This window comes from Neoarius graeffei, chromosome 17, assembly GCF_027579695.1.
Source record: "Neoarius graeffei isolate fNeoGra1 chromosome 17, fNeoGra1.pri, whole genome shotgun sequence".
NCBI classification, from domain to species: Eukaryota; Metazoa; Chordata; class Actinopteri; order Siluriformes; family Ariidae; genus Neoarius; species Neoarius graeffei.
The window spans coordinates 37,093,808-37,121,657 of record NC_083585.1 but is presented as its reverse complement, the minus strand read 5'-3'; the positions used below and the strand labels follow the sequence as shown (position 1 = coordinate 37,121,657).

Below are 27,850 nucleotides of genomic sequence, written 5' to 3'. Positions count from 1 at the left end.
AGGTTAACTAACATCAGGTGCAGTGATTCTGCCACTTACCTTCCCTGACTCCGCCCTCCATTCACAGACCGATGCTTGACCACACCCCCGCTGCCACAGGGAGTTTGTCTTTCTTTTTGCCTTTATACTAACAGTGGGAAAGTTGCGATGTACAGATATGACACTGAAAATTGCTGTCAAACTTTTATTCCACTGACGTGTGAGCTGAGATAATCAAGATGGAAGATATATCTGAATGCTCGACCTCACTGCTTCTCAATTATTTAGATCCACAAATCAAGGCTGCACAAGGTTGGATGGTTTCGTATCAGCCAATGGTTAACTAATACTGCTGACTGAAGCAACCTGGTTTTCCTTAAAGGTTGATTGCAGACCAGGTTATTGGGTCTTTATTATTTGCAAATATTGGACATGGAATAGGAGTCTCATATCTATCTATCTATCTATCTATCTATCTATCTATCTATCTATCTATCTATCTATCTATCTATCTATGAAAGGTTTGGCAAAACGTCTTTAAAGGCTATATGTCTAATGATATGAATACATTCCTGATGTTATTTAACAGTTATTCCACTCAATCTCGTCGTACATATGTACGACGAGATTGAGTGGAATAACTGTTTTATTCTATCCACATTCACTGGATTTTGACAAACGGCACATTTTTATTTTTAATTTTCGCAAATTCGATAAATAAAAACTTTATACTAAACGTCCAATAAAATCATTTCCACTTAGATTGTAAACAAACCGGCGAAATGACAGTAGCAATTTGTGAAAAAGGCTATAATAATAATAATAATAATAATAATAATAATAATAATAATAATAATAATAGTTCTTGAAAAAAAAAATTATATATATATATATATATATATATATATATATATATATATATATATATATATATACACACACACACATTCTTACCATCAAATATTTTTATTCCATAGTTTGTTGCTTTTTTTTTTGTATTTTTTGTAGTTTAGTTTTCGAGTCGAGTTTTTATTTCGTCCTCGGTTAGTTCAGCAACACGCTCCGCCATTTTGTTTTTCTCTACTCATGGTATATGAGCTGATATCCTAGTGGTAGAGTAGAATAAAATAAAATGAGAATAGAATTAAAAATAGAATTTTAGAATAAAATGCATTATGCACTTATTTTTGAAATTGCAAAGGGATTACATATGTACGACGAGATTGAGTGGAATAACTGTTTTATTCTATCCACATTCACTGGATTTTGACAAACGGCACATTTTTATTTTTAATTTTCGCAAATTCGATAAATAAAAACTTTATACTAAACGTCCAATAAAATCATTTCCACTTAGATTGTAAACAAACCGGCGAAATGACAGTAGCAATTTGTGAAAAAGGCTATAATAATAATAATAATAATAATAATAATAATAATAGTTCTTGAAAAAAAAAATTATATATATATATATATATATATATATATATATATATATATATATATATATATACACACACACATTCTTACCATCAAATATTTTTATTCCATAGTTTGTTGCTTTTTTTTTTGTATTTTTTGTAGTTTAGTTTTCGAGTCGAGTTTTTATTTCGTCCTCGGTTAGTTCAGCAACACACTCCGCCATTTTGTTTTTCTCTACTCATGGTATATGAGCTGATATCCTAGTGGTAGAGTAGAATAAAATAAAATGAGAATAGAATTAAAAATAGAATTTTAGAATAAAATGCATTATGCACTTATTTTTGAAATTGCAAAGGGATTACACTTTATAGCACTATGCAGTGTGAATTGTTTGTTAGCACCAAAGAAGCTCAGCATTAGTTTGCATGGTTTGATTTAGTGAAAATTCATATGACGTGCAATTTGGATATGGCTATCCTTCCATCCATTATCTATGCCACTTATCCATCAGGGTTGAGGGGAAAGCTGGAGCCAATCCCACTGCTATACCCTGGGCAGGTCGCCAATCTATCACAGTGCAAAAACAGAGACAAACAGCCACTTACACTCACATTCACACTCACATTCACGGGCAATTTAGAGTAGCCAGATTGAACTAATCTTCATGCAGAGGAAGCACACACGGAGAACATGCAAACTCCACACAGAAAGGCCCCTGTCCACTCCGAGATCCGGACCCAGAACCTTCTTGCTGTAAGGAGACAGTGCTAAGTACTGCATCACCATGCCACCCAGATATATATATTTTTTCAGAATTTATGCATGAAAAGGTTAAAGCATGATTTTCTGCTAATGGAGTAAATATTAAAAATTATAATAAATTAAAACCAGTAATGAATAATATCTAATCTGCTGTAATTCACAAATCACTGGGGGAAAAAACAGGTCTCATAATGTACCATACAAAACGGGGCTGAGTGGAGTGAGGTATTTATAATGCATTATGTTAATAATGCATAATATTGGAAACTGAAACGTGTAATGCATTTTCATTTTCATCATAATGTTAGTTCTGATGAATAAAGTAGTGCCTTAAATATGTATTATGACATGAAATGAATGATTACTGTACACTAGTTCATTACAGTTCATTATCGTGATGACCTTCATAAAGAATGCTACCAAATGTGTGGCAGCACAGCAGAACCCATCAGACATCGTTATTCTCGCTGAATTCTTTGGGGAAAAAAAAGTGTTTTGAACAAAATGACAAGGAAATGTTTTTATTCACTCTGTAACCTTGCCTTAGATTTCTGAACACTTGGGTAAATAAGGAGCCAATTTAACTAACAAACAGTTTAATGTCTTTTTCCTAAAGCAGATGTTGTAATTGTTAGTGTGCTTTCCTGATGCAGTGACTGTCGCATGCCAAAGGGAAATGAATATGATCACCCATGGATTTGATCACTCATGTCATAGCAAAACGGATATAGCCCCTTCACGAACAGTATAAAATACCATTTTTATTCAAAGCGACTAACAGTAAGTGCATGTAGCCTCTGTAGCCAAAAGAATCCAAGTGCTGAAGTACGAGTGTAAACAAATAGCTTACAAATACATCCGATATCTGGAATGATCAGGGTAGTTAAGAAGTTGAAGAAGCTTGGACCAATACATAGACAAGGAATTATTTAAGTATGGTATGTTTATTGTTGGGCGGCACGGTGGTGTAGTGGTTAGCGCTGTCGCCTCACAGCAAGAAGGTCCGGGTTCGAGCCCCGTGGCCGACGAGGGCCTTTCTGTGCGGAGTTTGCATGTTCTCCCCGTGTCCGCGTGGGTTTCCTCCGGGTGCTCCGGTTTCCCCCCCACAGTCCAAAGACATGAAGGTTAGGCTAATTGGAGGCTCTAAATTGACCGTAGGTGTGAATGTGAGTGTGAATGGTTGTCTGTGTCTATGTGTCAGCCCTGTGATGACCTGGCGACTTGTCCAGGGTGTACCCCGCCTTTCGCCCGTAGTCAGCTGGGATAGGTTCCAGCTTGCCTGCGACCCTGTAGAACAGGATAAAGCGGCTAGAGATAATGAGATGAGATGAGATGTTTATTGTTTCCAAAGTTTGACAGTATTTGCATTAAAATGGTTAGCCTATGCTTCTCTGACCTAGCTTTTGCTTCTTGAGCCAAAACAAGAGACATCACGGTACAGTAGACTGGTAGAGTTCGATTAAACTAGAGCAGAGGTGGACAGTAACGAAGTACATTTACTTGAGTACTGTACTTAAGTACACTTTTTGAGTATCTGATTGAGATCCATCCATTTTGGCATATCGCTACAGTGACGTGGCCGCTCTGACGGCTTCAGCCATCAAAGTGTCTCAGGAACATTACAATGGTGGTTTCCTGTTGCCTTTTACTGGATTATTATAGAGATTTTCTCCTCTCAACCATTCACACTCACATTCACACCTCAGAGGCGGACAGTAATGAAGTACATTTACTTGAGTACTGTACTTAAGTACACTTTTTGAGTATCTGTGCTTTACTTGAGTTGTTTTTTTGGAAACGTATGACTTTAACTTCACTACATTTGAAAGGCAAATATCGTACTTTTCACTCCACTACATTTCTGTCAAGGTCCTCGTTACTCGTTACTATGAAGCAGCTTTGAAAGTGGATGTTTTTTCTTTTTTTTCTACAACATGATTGGTTTTTTTGCAGGTGACAGTGGGACAGCCTATTAGTAATCACTAGGGTCCTGTCCCGTCCATAGACTGTATAAAATCAAGTTCAGTGATTTCTCAACAGCATAAATTTAACACGATCAGTTGATGGCAGAATGGAAGGAGGCGTTTCTTCTAGGGAATGCACGCACCCATGGCCCATGAACCCATGTTTCAGTTTTCTGAAAGGATAAGATTCGTTTCATTTTAAACGTTTGCTTTGTTTGCCGAAAGCGAACCACATCACGACCTACAAAAACCCGCCATCCAACCTGCAGAAGCATATTGAGGGATGTAAATGTTTTATTCCAAGAGAAAGCTTGCAGTGAAGTTGTCTGTGCTTTTAGAGCCAGCAATAACGTTGCAATAGCTATGCAGTCTGATTAGTCAAATTACTTTCTGTGGATTTGCCCGCCAAGTTGCCATCGCCTTGTCCACAGCTAACATTTACACATAGCTAGTTAACTTGGACACTGTTAGTTAGAATGTAAAAACGGCATTACGCTAACATGAATAACATTAACTTATCTGAAGTCCTTTCAGAAATATGTTTCAGCATAATCTTGCCAAATAAACAGAGTGTAGAAATCTTTCTTTTCTAGTAGCGTTAGCTACCCAATATGATTTTGAGTTTGAAAAGAGTTTGCTAGCATGTCAGGTAGAGTTTCACTGACTAGCTAGCTTAACGTTAAACCACCATGATGGCACAGCATGTGTTCATTTTCTGAATTCACATTTCTGTCTTTGGTTTCGTAAGCGTTGTGGCAATAATACAACGATGCGTTGACAGAAAATGTACTTTTAATACTTAAGTATTTTTAAAAGCAAGTACTTCAGTACTTTAACTTAAGTAAAAATTTGACTGGACAACTTTCAGTTGTATTGGAGTAACATTTGACCAGTGAGATCTGTACTTTGACTTAAGTAATGAAGTTGGGTACTTTGTCCACCTCTGGACTAGAGCTAGGTGCTTATGGTTAATATGGTTATAGTTATAGTTAATATGGTTATAGTTATAGTTAATATGGTTATAGTTATGATTATGGTATTTGGCAGCCGCTTTTGTCCAAAGCCACTTACAATATATAAACACTACATTATTAGTAAACCAATGCAATAATACAATTGCTCTACTCTGACATAGCTTACTTTCCAGATGATAGCTGCTGCATGACTGCAAACAAACTCACCCTCTCTTTTACACATAATTTTGCCAATTTTATTACCATGTAGATAATTGTCTGCATGGAGGCATACAACTGTAGTTCCTTAGCTCCTCGCCACTGACGCTCTCACTAAGAATAAAATAATTGACAATGTCAGCGTAGCTGATGTTGGGCCACAACTTCATGTCGTCTATCCGTTCCGTGAGGGTTGACGGATGGGGCACTTTGATCGTATTATTCCCAGAGCACGTCAGAAAATCGGACCTGTGTAACCATCTTTGGGTCCTCTTTGATCTTACCTACCGAGCAGTTAGCGTTAGCTACAAACGTCAACACAGTGGAGCGGAATTACCGCTATGATGCAGAAATGAATCATGGGAAAAGTCAGAGTTCAGGAAAGTTGTGGATATCATGGAGCGATCTGCAAACTCACAAATGGCTTTGAATTTTGCACTTTAGAGCTAAACTTTTACTAGAATTCACAAATTTAGAGTTGAGGAAAGGGAAGGAAAGCAAAGAAAAGAAAGGTACTCCAAGAAAGAAACATTTTATTTAAATTTTTTTGGTAATTTTTTTTTCATACTTCTCAAATCAGTAGTCGTCTTTTGGGCGATCAGACCTCAACTTTTAGGCCCTGTCCACACGGCAACGGATTCAGGTGAATCCAATAAAATTTTTTATCGTTTCGGCCTGGCGTCCACACGGCACCGGCGTTTTGGGTGCCCCAAAACGATATTTTTTGAGAACGGTTTCCAGAGTGGAAAAATCTGGCAATGGCGCCATTGCGAAGTCGTCTGGATGAGTAGAACGGATTTGTTTGCGATGACATCACAACCACATGACTAGAACAAGCAGCACGCCGGGTAGAAGAAGGGGTTTATGCGCATGCGGCCTACTTCTATTGTTCTGGTGTCTCCGATGGGACCGTCTTACAGCGCACGTAGAGGTGTGGCATGTGTATTGCATCATTTTCAGCAAGCGTTGCGTTGCCATATGTACCTGATATTTTACTGATCGGTTGCCCATGTGGACGCGATATTTTTTTTACCCGCTAAAAAAAAAATCTCGTTGCCATTGTCGTGTGGATGTAGCCTTAGTGGCCCTGGTCAGTTTTTAATCGTCACTGGCAACCGTGTGACGGCCAAGTTTCAACCCTTGCTGCATACATGCATCGTCGCTCACACTGTAGGCGTAGCGAATTCTATCGGTCAGTTCTAGTCAAAATAATTGGAATTTATATCAAAGGAACAAACCTCACTGAATTAATCAGTGAGTGTTTCAGCAGTGATCTAAGCACAAACACTTATCATTTGAGTCAAGAGAGATTGAAAGCCTCCTGTTCAGCAAATGAACCGTTCTGATATTTAGCTCAGGAGAAGAGATTAGAAATGCTGATGTAGATAACTGGACTTTAATGTGGACTGCTGGAGCTTTACTTGTGTTTGAGCTACATTCCAAAGAGAACTAGATTTCAGCATATGTCATCATGTAGAGGGTTTTTCTCGGCTGCAGCAAGAATGTTTCTCTTGGTAGCTTCTCATTAACATGGTTTCCAATTTTAACTATTTATAACTGGTTATGAAGCTTTGATGGGCCGTTTTCCCCTCTGCTTCTCTCCTTCCATAACAGCTGCATGACACATTTGTTGTTTCATAATTATGAAACACTTTGATATCCTGCAAACTGTCAGCTTGGATAATTAGGTGGAAATTACATTACATCTCAAGAGAATTTTTCTCCATCTTTATTCCTTTAGGCAAAGGGGCTTTAGCAAACACGATGGACTGGAGAAAAGACGCTCAAGCTTTTAAACTTTTTTTTTTATGAGGAGGGTGTCTATTTTGGTTTATGAAGTTGGATCTGTCTCATTTTGGTTTTCTCTGCAGTCGCCTTGTTTGTCTAAATATTGATCAGTCCTTCCTCGCAGTTTTAAGCGACTTTAGTCTGCAGCTGATGTATTTTTGCTGAATCATGACTTCTTTTGTTGTGATTCTTATTGTCTCAAGGACTTGAATGTGCCTCAGCGTTTGTGCTTTTCAATGAAAATAAAGCTCTTACTCTTGAATGCTGCATCAGCTGTTCTCATTTACCGTCTGCTATTTTAAGAGACCCAAAGGCCATCTCAAGAGCAAACGCACTGTGAAAGCCTGACCAGTGTTTAATGGTGGAAAGGGTTCCTCGTAATTGAATCATTTGTATTTATTGGGATAAAGATCCTTGAGGACAGGTGTAAAATGTACTGCCTTAAGTTTTAATATATTCGGTGCTTTTTCGTTGCTCATTAAAAGTAGATTGAATACAGTAATTGGCAATGTTAAACAGATTTGTAAGAGGTGATTATGACAGATTTTTTTCTTATAACATATGCTGTACAATTTGGCCTTTTTGGATTTTTTTAAGTGATACACCTGTCCTTAGTCAAGCGTACGTGTTCATTTGAACACTGACAGATTCACAGACTTAATAATATCTGAATTCATAGTGAGTATCTCAATGTATTAAACATTTCTACCTTAAAAACAAGTGAAAACAACTAGCCTTCTGGTGCAGGAAGAAGTAGCAGACACTTTCCTTCATTGCTTTCATTATGTTTTGGTGCCAGTTTCATCAGGGTCATCGTCAGCTTGGCTTGGAGAGGCATCGGGCTCTGAGTAATCGGGAGCGTAGGATTGTGTGAACGTGAATCTTTATGGATCCATCTGTCACTGCTCTCTGACAAATGATCCAAGCCTGCGCCTGAAATGAAGGGGAATAAAAAAGCAACTGGGTTTCTGTCGGTGACATATCCTGTAATGATTTGAGACAAAAAATGTGCTCACCATATGCCATAAAGCGTACACTTCCTCATTTCAGGAAGGTGATTTATCATAGTGTTAATTAATTAAAGCTGGGGTCATGTTCTTGGAATATTTGATATTCTCCTCACAATCACGAAGCTTCTATAAAATATCTGCTCTGAGGGAAAACTCCAAAAACCTCCAGAAGTCTGGAAATGGAAAACAAAAAAGACATATGGACCAGTGATGTCCATCTATGCAAGCTCAGGAGCTGTCTCTACTTGACTGTCAATTTTGTTACCTGTTAAATCGGCAAGCTCTTGATCTTATTCAATTTTAGCAATTTAGTCTAGACGGTGCCTGTGTTTTATGGATCGATTCAAATATTGCAATATTGACGAACTTCAATCAAAATTGCTATGTTTTTCATATTCTCTCTCTCTCTCTCTCTCTCTCTCTCTGTTACCAACATATATATATTCTATCCACATTAACTGGATATGAGCAATTGTGCGCTCTGATTGGCGACAGCTCATATACTGCGAGTAGAGATAAACACAATGGCGGAGTGTGTTGCTCAACCAACCGAGGACAAAATAAAAACTCTACTCGAAAACAAAACCCCAAAAAATACAAAATAACCCAACAAAAAATGGAATAAAAGTACAGCGGTGCTTGAAAGTTTGTGAACCCTTTAGAATTTTCTATATTTCTGCATAAATATGACCTAAAACATCATCAGATTTTCACACAAGTCCTAAAAGTAGATAAAGAGAACCTAGTTAAACAAATGAGACAAAAATATTATACTTGGTCATTTATTTATTGAGGAAAATGATCCAATATTACATATCTGTGAGTGGCAAAAGTATGTGAATCTCTAGGATTAGCAGTTAATTTGAAGGTGAAATTAGAGTCAGGTGTTTTCAATCAATGGGATGACAATCAGGTGTGAGTGGGCACCCTGTTTTATTTAAAGAACAGGGATCTATCAAAGTCTGATCTTCACAACACATGTTTGTGGAAGTGTATCATGGCACAAACAAAGGAGATTTCTGAGGACCTCAGAAAAAGCGTTGTTGATGCTCATCAGGCTGGAAAAGGTTACAAAACCATGTCTAAAGAGTTTGGACTCCACCAATCCACAGTCAGACAGACTGTGTACAAATGAAGGAAATTCAAGACCATTGTTACCCTCCCCAGGAGTGGTCGACCAACAAAGCTCCCTCCAAGAGCAAGGCGTGCAATAGTCGGTGAGGTCGCAAAGGACCCCAGGGTAACTTCTAAGCAGCCGAAGGCCTCTCTCACATTGGCTAATGTTCATGTCCACCATCAGAAGAACACTGAACAACAATGGTGTGCATGGCAGGGTTTCAAGGAGAAAGCCACTGCTCTCCAAAAAGAACATTGCTGCTCGTCTGCAGTTTGCTAAAGATCATGTGGACAAGCCAGAAGGCTATCGGAAAAATGTTTTGTGGACGGATGAGACCAAAATAGAACTTTTTGGTTTAAACGAGAAGCATTATGTTTGGAGAAAGGAAAACACTGCATTCCAGCATAAGAACCTTAATCCATCTGTGAAACATGGTGGTGGTAGTATCATGGTTTGGGCCTGTTTTGCTGCATCTGGGCCAGGACGGCTTGCCATCATTGATGGAACAATGAATTCTGAATTACACCAGCGAATTCTAAAGGAAAATGCCAGGACATCTGTCCATGAACTGAATCTCAAGAGAAGGTGGGTCATGCAGCAAGACAACGATCCTAAGCACACAAGTCATTCTACCAAAGAATGGTTAAATAAGAATAAAGTTAATGTTTTGGAATGGCCAAGTCAAAGTCCTGACCTTATTCCAATCGAAATGTTGTGGAAGGACCTGAAGCGAGCAGTTCATGTGAGGAAACCCACCAACATCCCAGAGTTGAAGCTGTTCTGTATGGAAGAATGGGCTAAAATTCCTCCAAGCTGGTGTGCAGGACTGATCAACAGTTACCGGAAATGTTTAGCTGCAGTTATTGCTGCACAAGGGGGCCACATCAGATACTGAAAGCAAATGTTCACATACTTTTGCCACTCACAGATATGTAATATCGGATCATTTTCCTCAATAAATAAATGACCAAGTATAATATTTTTGTCTCATTTGTTTAACTGGGTTCTCTTTATCTACTTTTAGGACTTGTGTGAATATCTGATGATGTTTTAGGTCATGTTTATGCAGAAATATCGAAAATTCTAAAGGGTTCACAAACGTTCAAGCACCACTGTATTTAATGGTAAGAAGGGTTTTTTTTATTTTTCAAGAATTATTATTATCGCATTTTTCACAAATTGCTACTGGCATTTCGCTTTTTTTTTACGTTCTCAGCAGAAGTGATTTTGTCTGACGTTTTGTATAAAGTTTTTATTTATCGAATTTGTAAAAAATAAAAATGCTCTGTTTTCTCAAAATACTGTGAATGTGGATAGAATAAAACAGTTATTCCACTCAGTCTCATTGTACACGGCTTATAGCCAACTTGGCGCTACACGCATCGTCAGCTATCAGCTCAACTCATGTACAACTTGATTTTGTGGAATAGCTGTGTGTGTGTGTATATATCAGGGGCGATTTCTCAGAGACAACAAGGGAAGCCGAGCTTCCCCTAAAATTCTCTCCCCAACATCTATGACGTTGAATTCTCATTAAAACAATAACTTGCATAACATAATATATGCCCAAGATTGTATTTACAGTATGTTCATAACTATCCTGTAACTTATTTGAGTGATGTCTGACGAACTTGCAGTTCGCTACGAGAATCACCTTTGCTGCCAGGCTGTAACCAGCGTTGCCAGATACTGCTGACGTTTTCCAGCCAAAATATGTTCAAAACCCGCCAAAATGCACTTAAAACCGCCCAATCTGGCAACACTGGCTGTAACCTTTCTTATTTCAATGGGCTCTATGGACTGGCAGCCGGGTATCCGTTGCAGTCTATGAGAGGGCTCTGAACAGCCAATTTCGGCTAGTTGTTATTGGTTAAAATCGACAAAATCGTCACTTCCAGGGAAGCCGGGCTTCTCTGGGATTAAATGAGACAGTGGGAGGGGCAAGAAGCCGGGCTGATGAAGGATTATTGGAGGTGGTGTTTGAAAGACATGAGGAGGGCGGGCTCTGTACTTCTGCGTCGGCGAGGAACACGGAAGTATGATCAGTCAGTCCCGAGCGGATGTCGAGAAAGTGTAGTCGTGTGCCAAAGTGCTGTCCGAATTTCTTTTCATATAAACGTTTCTTCTCATTGATGTCTCTGTACATTACTCTGTAAATAAATGTAAATATTACTCGTTGTGCTCCGTTAACTTTCATCCATTCTATCAGTTTGATCATTCGTGAATTCACTCGTTTATTTTATTTGTAGTTCAATCTGGTTGTAGGCTAGCTTGAGCCTTATTGGGATCTGCAGTGCTAGCTGCTAACAGAAATTGGTGAAGTCTCTGGAAAGCACAACCTGCTAGTATGATAGGGTCACAGACCATTTTCTGGAAAAGGAGCGGAGGGCAGAATTTGTGTATAAATAGTGTGCATCATATAATGTTCATGAATCTGAAGTGTGTATATTGTTCAGTAATGTTAAGAGAATGGTGGGCTCTGTGTTATAGGTTATACCTGGGTATAATATTCAAGGTTCTGTGTGTTGCATAGCCTACCTGGTTATGAATTTCCAGACTGTGTTGCAGAAGATGTTCAAGGATGTGTTGCACAGCTGGGTGTTGCGTTAAAGACCCTGTGTTGCATATCAGGGTATGATGTTCAAGGCTCTTCGTTGAATAGCCAGTGATTTTTGGATGTTTGATATTTTTGATTAAGGATATGAGGCACTAGCCTGGCAAGCCAGACTATAACATGAAATGTACAAGCAAAAATACTTTCTGCCACTAGGTAGGGTTGTCTAGTTCACTATGCTAATGGGGCACACCTTTCTATGCTTTGATATCCGGCCTACAGGTTTTACGATGAATGCGTAAAATGGGCTTCCCCTGTTTTAAAAACCAGCAGCCGCCACTGATATATATATATATATATATATATATATATATATATATATATATATATATATATATATATATATATATATATGCATGATTTTGCAAATGGAAGTACTGTTTGCCTGAATGCAGAGGGATTTCACACCCTGAACAAACTTTCTCTCTGAACAATTTTCTGATGTATCATTTAATGGAACAGTGAGCTCAAAAATCAATAGGATGAACTTTTTCTCAGGCTGCACAATACATCAGCCTCCCTTTGGCAACATTTTACAATCACTTTAGACTTTTTAGTCATGGACACCACTTTTGCTGATAGCTATCTTCAGTCTTTATGGATAGCTCACTCATAAATGTAAAATATTTATTAAAAAAAAGCCACACATTCTGTTCGGATGCTTTGCGATGATTCGGTCTTTGACTATTTCATCCATGTGAAATGAACCACCTTTAATTTTTATAACAGACAGGCTTCTCAGTGGCATGCTATATATACAGATACAAGGTCACATTGAATAACAGGGTAGCACGAATGAAATTGTATGTAATCTTTGCTCTTTTTTGCTGATTGGGCTTTGATTATAGTATGCCATAAAGAACTGATAGGTTCCTTCCTGGTCTGCGCTATCTCGTGTCTGTGAGTTCCCCAAGCCTCATGACATAAGTGACAGTAGGATACAAAAACAAAAGTTGCAACTTTGACAAGCCTCCTGATGGCAGACTCTGACCTGTCGGTTAGCACTTCATAATGGAAGCACACCGGCTGACTCTGGTAATTGAGCATACTTGATAATGACAGCTTGTCAGCAGTGCAGGTAGCTAATGCTGGATGGGATGTTCCAGCTGCCAGCTGAGATGTAAAGTCAACCAGAGCTAATACTGCTCACATAGTTTTCATGATGCATGCATGTAACACTGGTTGTGAGTCTTTACTCCAGTATTTTGTTTCGCAAATCCCATAATATGAAGAACAATCATCTTAGGTTTCCTTTACATGAGCCAAACATGAGTTAGCTTAGCATATTCTGGGGGAATGATTAACCAGATTCTCAGCTTCAAATAGTTCTACCAATGGAGTTATCATGTGTTATCTCTTGTACACTTTTCTGGCCCCAAGCTTCAGGATCCTGAAAGTTGAAATTTGATTGGTTCTCCACACTTCCCTGTATATATTCATTTGTATACTGGTTTACACTTTGACACAATAAAAAAGTCCGCAAGAAAATTATTTATTTTAATTTTGAAGGTTTTTTTTTTTTTTGAAGCAGTCAGCGGTGAGTAAACAAGATCATCTTACATTTTTGGCGATGGACTGCAGTAAAAAGGTTTGTGGCTTATTGTCAGTCAAATAACCTCATTCTGTCAAAAAAGGTAGATTCTGGCCAGCTTTAGTGACAGAACACAGTCATGAGCACAGCTTGCGAGACGATCATCCTGTCTACAGTCAATAACTGAATAAATATTCTGACTAAAATAAATCAGACTGTTAGGAAATGCACTACCATTAAAACCGTGCCAACATTAACACTGTGCCAACATTGCTGTTGATGTTGATGTTTGTAGGAAAAAAAAAATTCATACAGTCAGCGTGTTATGGATCAGTTTTAGAATTTTGTAGATCAGATTTCCGCACTGGAGACAAAACAAAAGTGCATCCACCTACACAGCTTTCCATATAGCACCCTAAACGTTTCTTTGTTTTTGCCTCTGGTGTAACCCATAAACATTGTACAACAGAGAATTTCCCTTTCAGAAAATGTTCCAAGTGGAAATCCTGAAGGAAGCTAGAGCCTTTGAGAATATATATATATATTTTTACGAAGAGTGTACCAATTGTCATGCGATGCTTGCAGGTTATAATGCATCAGTTTAACCTTACTCTTCCTCTCATTCCCTTTCTTTCCATCTCTCCTTTCCTCCTCCTCAGAGGGCTCTTACCAGAATCACTCGCGCCTGAGGACTCCTCCACTCCCCCTGTCCCACTCTCACTCTCCCAGTCAGCACCATGGCACATCTGTGGGCTCGCTGAGCCGGAGTAACTACACGCCGCGCAGCAACGTCAGTCCAGCACCCACCGACAGCACAGCGGCCCCCGAGGGACCCTCCAGCACCCAAGACTCTGGAAGTACACAGGACAACTGGCTCCTCAACAGCAACATTCCCCTGGAGACCAGGTAGGACCGAGGACGAGGCTTATTTCTGGAACCGGCTAATGTTAGAATAAAATAATAGAAAGGTAATTCACCAAATGAGCTCCATGATGCAGACTAAACCTGCATGTTATGAACTTTGGCCTGAGTTCAACCTCCTATAGTGAAGGTGATTATCCTATCATTTAGATTTTAATGAGCATAATTATACAGATGGAAGTATGAAAGATGGCATTTTCTGTAATCATAATTATAAGTTAACTACAGTATAATTACAATTTGTGTAGTTTTAAATAAAGTTGTTCATGTGTAAGCAGTGTTACAGTGTAGAGAGTGACGCAATGCACTATGTCAGTCACACTAAAAGTTGTTTTGTGCACTTCCATAATGAGGTCCAGGTGGAACAGTGTCTCGTCAGGTCACCTACGACAACCCCAATTCCTAAAAAGTTAGACGCTGTGTAAACTGTAAATAAAAACAGAATGTGAAGATTTGAAAATCATGGAAACCCTATATTTCATTAAAAATAGTACAAAGACAACATGTTGAAACTGAGAAATTTTATTGTTTTTTGAAAAATATATGCTCATTTTAAATTTGATGTCAACATGTTTCAAAAAAGTTGGGACAGGGGCATGTTTACCACTGTGTTGCATCACCTCTACTTTTAACAACGCTCTGTAAATGTTTGGGAACCGAGGAGACCAGTTGCTGTAGTTTTGAAAGAGAAATGTTGTCCCATTCTTGCCTGTTATACAATTTCAGTTGCTCAACAGTTCGGGGTCTCCTTTGTCATATTTTGCGCTTCATACTGCACCAAATGTTTTAAATGTGAGACAGGTCTAGACTGCAGGCAGGCCAGTTTAGCACCCAGACTCTTTTACGACAGGGCCATGCAGTCGTTATTTGTGCAGAAAGCGGTTTGACATTGTCTTGCTGAAAGAAGGAAGGTCTTCCCTGAAAAAATATTTTTTCTGGATGGCAGCATACTGCTCTGAAACGTGTATATATCATTCAACATTAATGATGCCTTCCCAGATGTACAAGCTACCCATGTCATGTGCACTAATGCACCCTCATACCATCACAGATGCTGGCTTTTGAACTGTGCACTGATACAGTAACAAGCCGGATGGTACCTCTCCTCTTTAGCCTGGAGGACATGGTGTCCATGATTTCTAAAAAAAATAATTGTTTATATCTGGTTTTAACTTACTTTTTTGGATACAGTAATGAACCATTTTCACAGACGATGGTTTTCTGAAGTGTTCCTGAGCCCATACAGTGATTTCCACTACAGACACATGTCTGCTTTTAATGCAGTGTCTCCTGAGGGCCTGAAGATCACAGGCATCCAATGTCAGTTTTCAGCCTTGTCTCTTGCATGCAGAGATTTCCCCAGATTTTCTGAATCTTTTAATGATATTATGAACCATAGATGATGTGATCCCCAAATTATTTGCAATTTTACATTGAGGAATGTTTTTCTTAAATTATTGCACTGTTTGCCCATGCAGTCTTTCACAGAGCAGTGAACCCCTCCTCATCTTTACTTCTGAGAGACTCAGCCTCTCTGGGATGCTCTTTTTATACACAGTCATGTTACTGACCTGTTGCCAATTAACAAAATTAGTTTGGTTTTTTTTTAGCATTGCACAACTTTTCCAGGCGGCACGGTGGTGTAGTGGTTAGCGCTGTCGCCTCACAGCAAGAAGGTCCGGGTTCGAGCCCTGTGGCCGGCGAGGGCCTTTCTGTGTGGAGTTTGCATGTTCTCCCCGTGTCCGCGTGGGTTTCCTCCGGGTGCTCCGGTTTCCCCCACAGTCCAAAGACATGCAGGTTAGGTTAACTGGTGACTCTAAATTGACCGTAGGTGTGAATGTGAGTGTGAATGGTTGTCTGTGTCTCTGTGTCAGCCCTGTGATGACCTGGCGACTTGTCCAGGGTGTACCCCGCCTTTCGCCCGTAGTCAGCTGGGATAGGCTCCAGCTTGCCTGCGACCCTGTAGAACAGGATAAAGCGGCTAGAGATAATGAGATGAGATAACTTTTCCAGTCTTTTGTTGCCCTTCTCCCAACTTTTCTGAAACATGTTGCTGACATCAAATTCAAAATGAGCATCCATCTATCCACTATCTGTAGCCGCTTATCCTGTTCTACAGGGTCGCAGGCAAGCTGGAGCCTATCCCAGCTGACTATGGGCGAGAGGCGGGGTACACCCTGGACAAGTCGCCAGGTCATCGCAGGGCTGACACATAGACACAGACAATCATTCACACTCACATTCACATCTACAGTCAATTTAGAGCCACCAGTTAGCCTAACCTGCATGTCTTTGGATTGTGGGGGAAACCGGAGCACCTGGAGGAAACCCACGCAGACACGATGAGAACATGCAAACTCCACACAGAAAGGCCTTCGCCGGCCGCTGGGCTTGAACCCAGGACCTTCGTGCTGTGAGGCGACAGCGCTAACCACTACACCACCGTGCCGCCCCAAAATAAGCATATATTTTTAAAAAAATTTCTCAGTTTCAGCATTTGATATGTTGTCTTTGTACTATTTTCAATGAAATATAGTGTTTCCATGATTTGCCAATCTTCTCATTCTGTTTTTATTTATGTTTTACACAGCGTCCCAACTTTTTAGGAATTGGGGTTGTAAATGGCCTGAACTCAAAACTTAGGTCAGTGGCCACAATGAAACTAATCTGTATCCTATGCATTCCACAATGTCTTGAATATCATGAGAAAGAAGGGAAATAATAGACAGGACCACATTAGTCTACCGCAGGCTCGTATGTGCTGAGCTAGACTTTCCAGAATACAGCACAGAGACTCTGTTGGCTCGACGTGCCATAGGTCTCACGTGGCAGTTACAACAAGAGACAAATGTTGATAAGGTTCCCAGTTGTTATTGTACATTTTATATTATCAGTCCATGTATGAATCTTGTAGTTTGTATCAGAGTGAGGACATGAGTCTTGATAAACATAAACGACCTCTCTTTTTATAGCCAAGGGGTCGATTTCACAGTTGAATGATGTTTATGCTTATACATAATAATGCATAATGTTTGCTTGGTACAATGTCCAGGCTTGGCAGAGTGTTGTGTAGGTACTTAGCACTGCAGTGTATGGGTCAAACAAATACAGAAAGCAAAAGTATTATTTTAAACATACTGTAATGTGGATCATTGTACTAAATGACAGTTTTGCATTTTCTGTGCATCATTATACAAAATGACGTGTTTCTTTGCATATCCATGCTTTATCTGATGCACTTTAGTGTACAGCTCTGGTGCAACTGCACTGTTCGTTACTCCAGCAGAATGACCTTCAGTAAACTCCTGCTCAGATGGCTGTCATTGCCAGAGCAGCGAGCCACCATGAATCCAAACCATTCTACAAAAGAAAAGCACTGTTTTCCCTCTGCTTGAAATTTACAGAGCTTGATGTTCTTAAGCATAATATATAGGTTAGTGGATAATGGATAGATAATTGCACTCAGGCACCTGTAGGGCAGCCCTCGCTCTCCCTTATTAGAGCCCGAGGTCCTTATTTATTTCTGATCAGCCTTAGGTTATGCTACTTTCGGAGGGTCTTATATGAAACCGATCAGTCAAGTGCACTGAACGCTAATGAATGTCTATATCATTCAGGCTGCTCCAAATGCATGGCAAATATCAGTGCTGTCAGGTGAGGACTGAAGTGGACTGAAGAGATCAGGTGCTCTGATTACCCTCTCACACACGAGAGAGCCCATCGCTCCCTACAGGCAGCTTTATCCAGTTAAGCTCCGTGAGCCGTATTCAGAGTCAGTCCAAAAGTTACATCAATATTTACGTGGAGAAAGTAAAATTATAAAATGATAAAATAATGGCAGTGTTTTTGTTCATTCGTTGCACTGTTCTGTAAAGAACACTTACCCAGGCGTCAAATGATTCGCCGACCAAGCATTCATCTCCTGTGCTTTTTGCTCACGTTAAGCTAATTCATAACTTTACCCATAACAAACTAGTCACCCAGGCTAGCAACATCTCCTTTTATGATGCTGTCTCCTCAGATGTCCATCGTGCAAGAAACCCCAAGCCCCAATGAATGATTCTATTCATTAATTTAATAACAGTGTCATATTTATGTATGGCGGCATGGTGGTGTAGTGGTTAGCGCTGTCGCCTCACAGCAAGAAGGTCCGGGTTCGAGCCCCATGGCCGGCGAGGGCCTTTCTGTGCGGAGTTTGCATGTTCTCCCCGTGTCCGCGTGGGTTTCCTCCGGGTGCTCCGGTTTCCCCCACAGTCCAAAGACATGCAGGTTAGGTTAACTGGTGACTCTAAATTGAGCGTAGGTGTGAATGTGAGTGTGAATGGTTGTCTGTGTCTATGTGTCAGCCCTGTGATGACCTGGCGACTTGTCCAGGGTGTACCCCGCCTTTCGCCCGTAGTCAGCTGGGATAGGCTCCAGCTTGCCTGCGACCCTGTAGGACAGGATAAAGCGGCTAGAGATAATAAGATGAGATGAGATATTTATGTATTTAATAATGGCTCCAGATAGAATTCCATAGTTGTTTTTGAGTGCATGTACAGCCCATAACATACTGTGGTTCTATCAAACTGTTGCAGTGTGGATTTAATCCTGCTCCTCTCTTTAGCCAACATCACACATGAATAATGCACTTACTTCAGATTAATATGTAACCCAGAATAAGTCTGTAGTGATGTTTGAGGTCTGGATACTGATGTGTGCACTTTTGGTATTAATTCAACTCTGAATACGGCTCCGTTTAAATAGTCCCATAAGAACTTCGTAAAAGAATATTCCACGAGTAGGTTCAGGGCCAGTTCTTATTATATACTGATACCACAGCGTGATTGAATGTTCAAATCTGATTGGTCAGAAGGTGTGCACCACTTTTGTTTATTACCGTACATGGCTTTGTTGAATACTCGAGTCTGATCGGTCGATTATGGATTGAATGGATCTGTTATTTCTGTTTATTATATGGCATGAGCTACTTCCGGTAAAATCGTGCGCTCTGATTGGTTCCTTGGTGGGCGGAATCTACCCGTAATACACGTGAGCGATTACGGGCTTTCTTTCCAAGGTGCCGGCTTTCGATGTTGCAAAACTCTTTCTCAGAACGTTTGTCATGTATTACTCGAGTGGAGAAATAAATTCAGTTTTGAAACCGCAAGCTGTTTATTGTGCATGCCTGACTCAACTACGTTACAAATATGATGTAACTGAAAGCAGCGTCTCGCCTCATTATAATGACCGTCGATTTTAATCTCATCTCATCTCATTATCTCTAGCCGCTTTATCCCTCTACAGGGTCGCAGGCAAACTGGAGCCTATCCCAGCTGACTACGGGCGAAAGGCGGGGTACACCCTGGACAAGTCGCCAGGTCATCACAGGGCTGACACATAGACACAGACAACCATTCACACTCACATTCACACCTACGGTCAATTTAGAGTCACCAGTTAACCTAACCTGCATGTCTTTGGACTGTGGGGGAAACCGGAGCACCCGGAGGAAACCCACGCGGACACGGGGAGAACATGCAAACTCTGCACAGAAAGGCCCTCGCCGGCCCCGGGGCTTGAACCCGGACCTTCTTGCTGTGAGGCGACAGCGCTAACCACTACACCATCGTGCCGCCCTCGATTTTAATCTTTGAAATAAAAAAAAAGCCATGTAGTAAACTCCTTATTAACCTCGCTTGCTCGGTCTTTACGGGAAAATATCGGACCTCGATCTTTTTGTACGGACCGAGCCATACTGTCAAGACCTCGGTCTGATGTTTTCCCGTAAAGACCGAGCAAGCGAGGTTAATAAGTAGTTAATAACAAATTGTTACTGCTATGGACCACATCATTAGCGGAAGCAATAAAATTATTTTAAAATTGAAAAAAAAATGTTAAATGAATATTTTGTGAGTAGCCAAATATAACAGCACAGTCTGTAGTGTTATTCCTTACACATGGCCTAGCTGGCTTCAAATATGTGCATTTTTAGCTATTTTTCATGTTTAGCTTTTGACCGTCTTTACAATATTTTTCTGAAATATTTTTCTTATTCAGGCGGCACGGTGGTGTAGTGGTTAGCGCTGTCGCCTCACAGCAAGAAGGTCTGGGTGGGCCTTTCTGTGCGGAGTTTGCATGTTCTCCCCGTGTCCGCGTGGGTTTCCTCCGGGTGCTCCGGTTTCCCCCACAGTCCAAAGACATGCAGGTTAGGTTAACTGGTGACTCTAAATTGACCGTAGGTGTGAATGTGAGTGTGAATGGTTGTCTGTGTCTCTGTGTCAGCCCTGTGATGACCTGGCGACTTGTCCAGGGTGTACCCCGCCTTTCGCCCGTAGTCAGCTGGGATAGGCTCCAGCTTGCCTGCGACCCTGTAGAAGGATAAAGCGGCTAGAGATAATGAGATGAGATGAGATGAGATTTTTCTTATTCAGACTATAATCAAATTTCTTTTGACAAGCATATATGATATAGATCTATTTGCATGTAGATCACTATTTTCCCTCTTCTCCGTCTCTGCATGATCGCTGCTGTGGCGGTCCACTCAACAGGAAAATGAGTGTTAATTTCAGTTTGCGGAGGGACACTTAACGACATAATGACTGATTAGGCGCTACGGATTTTCCCAAAGTTTAATCTGTAGCAGGTATTCCCAGATGAGAAGGGAACAGATGGTCACACCAGCCAGCATGCAGGAGAAAAGGAGGTGTTGGAAAAGTGAATAAATCAGCATTATCAACCCCTCCCTCATCCAATCCTTTAGTTATATAAAGTCTTCTGACAGAAAATAGAGCCATTAGGAAAAGTTCACAGGGGCTGGGAAACATGGGGCTTTAGTTATTGGCCTGAAAATGGTGCCTTCTGTTAGTTGAAAGGGATAAATGGAGACAGTGACTCCCATGATGTTGTGGCTTAGCTAGGTCTTCGTTTGCTCTCTTGTTCTCTTCCTCTCGTCCACCTACACTCGATTTTCCGAACCCCTTCGTAGCTCGACTCCTTTTCATTAAAAGTTGAACGCTTCTCTTCCCGGCTGAACAAATAAACAACGAACGGAGAGCGAGGAGCCTGTAACAGGAAGTGAACAGGAGGGAAACAAGTCTTTTCTCTTGTTGAACTGAAGGTGTGGAGTCTGTGCTCTGCATGCTCGATGGTTCATTCTTCCATTGCATTATTTCAGCATTCCCTTATGGAACAGCGGTCTAATGCGGACAAGATCCGCCATTCCTCAGACAAGGGAAAACTGTTTAACCCTGACTGTTAACGTACAATTTCTTCTTGATTAATAAATATTTACCATTTCAGAATATCATATAGATATAAATAAATAATGTGTGCCTATAAATCATAATGCCTATAAATCATAATGCCTATAAATCATAATGTGTGATTTTACTGACTATCAAATTTACCGTATAATGGTAATATAACGACTTGTTCTTTTTTAACCCCACCCACAAAGGAACCAGAATACTCTAATGTTTATCAGAGAGGAGCAGGACTCTTGCAGAGAAGGGCAAGGGTCATACAATACAAGGTACATGTTTGTGCGGGAGAAGTACAGGAAATGGGGAGGCTTTACACCAAACAACAATCTCCTAGTTTAGTTCCATAAGGGCTTTAGTTTTGATTTCTCCATTTGTCTCTGTCAGTTTTTCCACCTTTACTTCTGAAGTCACAGGATGATCACATCTGTGTTTCCTTCTTGCATGCATGTCCTCCACTCTCATGCCATCTATCCATCTCTCTACCTGTGTGTAGAAACATAGCAAAGCAGACAGTCGTAGAGAGTTTACAGGACAACCTTATAGAGATGGACATACTGGCTACGGCTCGCCGCGACAATGCTTACAGTGACGGGTATGTTGCATGGTCCGACCGCGGCCACCGTAACTAGTAGGATCTGCTTTGCCATGCTTCCTAGCGCTACATGCGTGCATTGATCTTGTCTTTCCAATCTATTATTTTGTTTTAATGTGAAACTGTACCTTCCAGCAATAAATTATTTTTGCATGCACAGAGCTAACTATGATCAATGATGGCAAGTAAAATTGCAATTGATTTTTTTTTTTTTTGCACATTAGACTGGTCAAGGTTGCATATGATTCATATGTAATTCATCTCTGAGTATCTCTTATTCAGTCAGTAAAGCGGTCTCAATTGTCTCAAAAATCTCTTATCGTCTCTAAAAGCCAATGAGAAACCACAGGACTCATTCGGACCTGAGCATCCTTTCACAAGAGTGCGTCGTGATCTTCAAGGGCAAATGAGCTGCCCTTACCATTTGTGCCCAGCTACATATATATATATCTGGCAGCCTCCTGGCACTCCGGAGACACACCCTCTGGAGGTGAATTAGAAGTCACCACATGGGTCCATATTAACGAGGATCCTCTGTGGTCACTCGGGCTGTAAATTAAATTACATATTGATTCACAATTTCAGTGCAGCAAACCCTGGTGGCGGGAACGTTTTTAACCCTACACAGGTCTAAAAGTGGCCAAAGCAACTGAAAATTCAAAGTGACAGCTTCACTGACTGTGCAGAGGTACTCAGTACTCAGTTCTGTCTACCACAGAGGGGGGAAAACACTTAAAGGCTGGCCCGAATCATTTGAATACTCCAGTGTTTGTTCATTACTTTGGCTTTGGCTTTACCTTCTCACTCCGTGTAGAAGTGCAGTACGGAAATAATGGCTTCTCCAGTATACATAATGCACTCTGTGCCCAAATTGGGAGCCATTTGAGATTCACTAAAACATACATAGACAGTCATGTGACATTTAAGAGTTATTCCATGAAATTGAATCATACGGTACATGTGAACTGATGGCTGACGAGGCGCATAGCACCGAGTCAGCTATAAGCCATGTACGACAAGATTGAGTGGAATAACTCTTTTTATTCTATCCACGCTCACTGGAGTTTGGGAAACAGAGCATTTTTATTTTAATTTTTTTGCAAATTCGATAAATAAAAACTTTATACAAAACGTCCGACAAAATAATTTCCGCTTAGAATGTAAACAAGGGCGGCACGGTGGTGTAGTGGTTAGCGCTGTCGCCTCACAGCAAGAAGGTCCTGGGTTCGAGCCCCGGGGCCGGCGAGGGCCTTTCTGTGTGGAGTTTGCATGTTCTCCCCGTGTCCGCGTGGGTTTCCTCCGGGTGCTCCGGTTTCCCCCACAGTCCAAAGACATGCAGGTTAGGTTAACTGGTGACTCTAAATTGACCGTAGGTGTGAGTGTGAATGGTTGTCTGTGTCTATGTGTCAGCCCTGTGATGACCTGGCGACTTGTCCAGGGTGTACCCCGCCTCTTGCCCGTAGTCAGCTGGGATAGGCTCCAGCTTGCCTGCGACCCTGTAGAAGGATAAAGTGGCTAGAGATGATGAGATGAAATGAGAATGTAAACAAACCGGTGAAATGACTAGCAATTTGTTAAAAAAACGCTATAATGATAATTCTTGAAAAATAAAAAAGATATGTTCTTACCATCAAATACTTTTATTCCATATTTTGCTGCTTTTTTAGTAATTTTTTTGGTGTTTTGTTTTCGAATAGAATTTTTAATTTCGTCCTCGCTTGGTTCAGCAACACGTGCCGCCATTTTGTTTTTCTCTACTCACGGTATATGAGCTGATAGCCTAGTAGTAGAGTAGCCAATCAGAACGCGCGATTGCTCATATCCAGTGAACGTGGATAGAATAACATGTGCTCTATTATAACTATTGTTGAATTATTAATATTTTTTAAAAATAGCTCAAATGTATTATTTTTTTTAAAAAAGAAATTGGTGGGGGCAAAACAGAAGACACGAATATATAATGTTGAGGGACTGAAGTTGGACACAGCAGGTTGACACCTGCAACCCTTATTTATCACTTGTAACACTTTAACCATTGGTGTCGTTATACAGCTGATGAAATGGGTACGATTCCTAAAAGTGAACAGGCTATTGTTGAAATATGATTTGTTTGTTTGCTTTAATCCAAAGCATATACTGTATAGCACAGTCAAACGAATGACCTTGTCTTGTCTTGTTATTTGTTTAGACTCATGTTATTGCTTGAACGAGTTCATTTCAACTACTACGTCATTGCCGCTGACTGAAAATATTTAGAACATCCTTAAAATTATGTTTAAGTGTTGAAAAGCGGAAACACTAACAAGTATTCAAAGTCTGTAAATGATGTTCGGGCCAGCCCTAAATAGAACACATCAACACAAGCTTCTTGGTGTTTTTGTGAACTTGTGCGATACAGTTTTACTGCGCTCTTTTAGACATTTTCTGTTCAAGCCTGGTGGGAGCTCACCACTGTACTGCACAACGTCGCCCGCTTACCCTCTGACCTCCAGCACAGTGTACTCGCCCCCGCCACGACCCTTACCTCGCAACACATTCACCCGACCCGCCTTCAGCCTCAAGAAGCCCTACAAGCACTGCAACTGGAAATGTGCCGCCCTCAGCGCCATCCTCATCTCCATCACACTGGTGTTCCTGCTGGCGTACTTCATTGGTAAGCTCATACCCTTCTTACATTCAGCTTTTTATCCTAGAGCCTAGAAATATGTGCTTGTCTATTAATGAGGACTGTTCCAACTTGAGAAGCATACTTCCTTTAAATATTTTAATACACAGGCATTCCAGAGAAGATTATGCCGAATGTATTTCATCTTATTACAGCAGGGAGTTTTATTTTTTTTCCAGTCAGTTAAAATTTTATGGTCTCCCAAGAACTTTTTAAGTCAGATGTTTCACATACTGTTCAGACCCTACCCTAATTAAGAGTTTCTTTTTAATAAATAACACCTTTCCGTGAAACTAATAAGCTTTGTCTATGCTGAATAGACTATACTTTTGAATTATCTTGTCCTCGTCGAACTCCCTTAGTGTCTTATCACAGATCTGTCATGCAGTGGTGAAATGTTTTGCACACGCTCCCTCATGGCCCTTTAAGGACCTGGCTGTTACATTCCATGCACGTGAAAAGAAATTTCCAGTCACACACTACAAATGCAGATTTTTGCCATCCATCAAACTGAGTATGTTTTACATTCAGAGCTCTGACAAAAGGACTTCATCATATGGCTCCCATTAACATGTATCTGTTTAGCATATAAATTATTTCATTGTTAAATGCAATCTTAGGAGAGGGGCTCGGAAATAAGATTTTATGAAGAAGGAAAAATGGGGAAAGAAAGCGCAAGGGCACATCAGTACAACGACGGTGGAATATCTTTCAGAACAATTTCCCATCATCAGAGAGAAAATAGGTTCTGCTGCTTCATCAGTGAGAATAAATATGCATCGTAGCAGAATGATGATAAAAAAAAGCATAATTTCTACTTCCCTCCTCTGGCTAAATGATAGTAAATCATGATTATCTATTTCTTTTTCCTGCAAAAATTTGCATAAGTTTTTTTTTTTTTAACGATGGCAATTTACCACTGTATTTTGAAATGGGAATGCAAATGTAAAACCTGCTGTTAATTGCAGATGTACTGGGTTAAAGATATAAACCCAATAATCAGTGACAGGCTAAAGCTGAGCATGAAAGTTGTGCGTCTCTGGCCGACTTTGGCTTTAACCTCACCAGGAGCTCTGAGGAGCCCAACAGGCTGATGGGTCCTAATTACTGCTTGTAATTACTCAAACCAAAAAATCAAGACCATCTCCCCATGCACCCTTGAGTAAACATGTAGGGAACCTTAGCTCACCCTGAGAATCGAGAAATTCCAATCAAGAACAAGGGGCCACGTTTAATTAAAAGCTGATGAGAAAATATAGTTAATTTCAAGTGCAATTAATTATGGAGGTCTGTAATTGGAAACTCTAACTGTGTTGTCTAATGAACCCAATTAAATCTTCTGACAGATGTTTAGAGTCGTGTGTGTGTGGGGGGGTGTCCTTATATTTTTTTTATTGTAGTTCACATGAAATGGTTTATTTAAAAAGGAGGAGTGTGTGGTTTAAAAAGTCAGGAGGCGTGTGCCATTTCCTCGGCAGTGCCATTAAGAAGGTCGTTATGTTCGCCGCATCTGAAGGTCATCAGCTTCCCTCTGTGTTCATTTCTGCTCACGCTGGGCTCTCTTTCTCTCTCCATGCTGAAACCGGCTCGGTTTGAACTCCCACACAACTCAAATTCATGTTTCAGCTGTGTCTTTAGTTCCTGCTTCTAGTCACCTTGCATCAGTCTTTATTTACTTGACTTTTTATTTTTATTTGTTTGCATTACTAGTTGAAATGGGGTCATTCCGTGCAAAATCAATCAACGGTTTTGGGGGCTCTTGCCCCCCTCTGAAAAATGTCCGTAAAACAGAAACTATTTGACAGAGAGAGCTCAAACTTCAGATTTGTTCATTCGGTGGGTAAAGGAACATTTATTGGCAAGATGAAGAAAATATGAGACCAAAGGATGTGGGAGATTCTGGAATGTGTCATGAAATGTCCAGCAGATACAAGTCGATGTTCATATGCATTTAGTCGCCATTTTCGATGTTGTGTAATCGTTGAACAGCTTGCTCAGCACGCCATTTAGCTCAGTAGAGTTATTATTGCATCTGTTGGTCAAAATTGGGTACTACAATAAGCACTAACAGAGGCCCATTGGGGCAAGAATCACTGTTGCTATGAGAGTTTTGCTTAGGGAAAGGGCACCAGACAGAACACTTTGTCAGTGACGTCAGGAAGCACCTGCTTTATTGTTTGTTTATTTTCTTGTAAAGAAAACCCCACTTGAAAATAAGCTATCAAGGTTTTAGTTTGAAGTTTTCAGTAAAGCCATGATTGAAAAATTTGTGCAGCTGAAAGATTGGCAAGCTAAATTACTTTACAAATGAGGCAAATTTAACAGTGAGGTTGAAGGGTTGTGCCATTTTTGTAAGACACATCTTTCTATTTTCGTTTTGAAAATTGGTGTGCACAGTTAGTTTGTTCAAGTGCATCCATTTCTTGTCTTTCCTCAACTGCCTATAAAAGGGTTGCTCTAAAAATGTATTAAATAGTAGTGTCATAGTACCTGAGATTGTTCTTGGTCTCAAGACTACTTTTTGAAGGTCTCTGTCTCATCTCGGAATCGGTCACATTTTTACTCGGTTTTATCTCAGTCTCAGACATAGATGACCCAGGATTTTATTTCAACACTGGTCAAGACCACAACTGCAGGCATATCATTAATTGCCTGTGTCTTGTCTGATTTATTTGTTAATATCATTACTGTGATTGGATGTAAAATTTCTTGCTTCAAATGCAGCCATTGCTAATTTTAAATTTTTGTTACTGTTAACGGCCATCGCCCCTCCCCACCCCGCTTCACACACATTGGTCTGGTCCTGGTTTTGACTTGGTTTTGCCCTGCTTTTGTCTTGGTCTTGATTTAGTCTCAACTCCTCAAAGTCTTGGTCTTGTCTCAGTCTCCATGCACTCTGGTCTCGGTCATGACTTGGCCTTGGTTTAGGTGGTCTTGACTACAACACTTGGTCTTGTTTTGCCTATCTAGGTGTGGCCCCTTGTTCTTGATTGGAATTTCTCGATTCTCAGGGTGAGCTAAGGTTCCCTACATGTTTACTCAAGGGTGCATGGGGAGATGGTCTTGATA

At 40.4% G+C, this 27,850-nt stretch overlaps 1 protein-coding gene across 4 annotated transcripts in view; it reads left to right on the top strand.

The window, feature by feature from the left end:
- The window catches only part of tenm4 (teneurin transmembrane protein 4), a 353,388-nt gene that overhangs the window by 124,615 nt on the left and 200,923 nt on the right, over positions 1-27,850 (top strand). For 2 of the 4 annotated variants that reach the window (XM_060944153.1, XM_060944154.1), the window contains exons 3-4: positions 14,033-14,265; positions 24,534-24,769. In XM_060944153.1, the coding sequence (XP_060800136.1) occupies positions 14,033-14,265; positions 24,534-24,769 (469 nt within the window). Of the gene's footprint in view, positions 1-14,018; positions 14,266-22,017; positions 22,117-24,533; positions 24,770-27,850 lie in introns of all 4 variants that reach the window. The other 2 variants (XM_060944151.1, XM_060944152.1) reach the window with 2 other exon arrangements.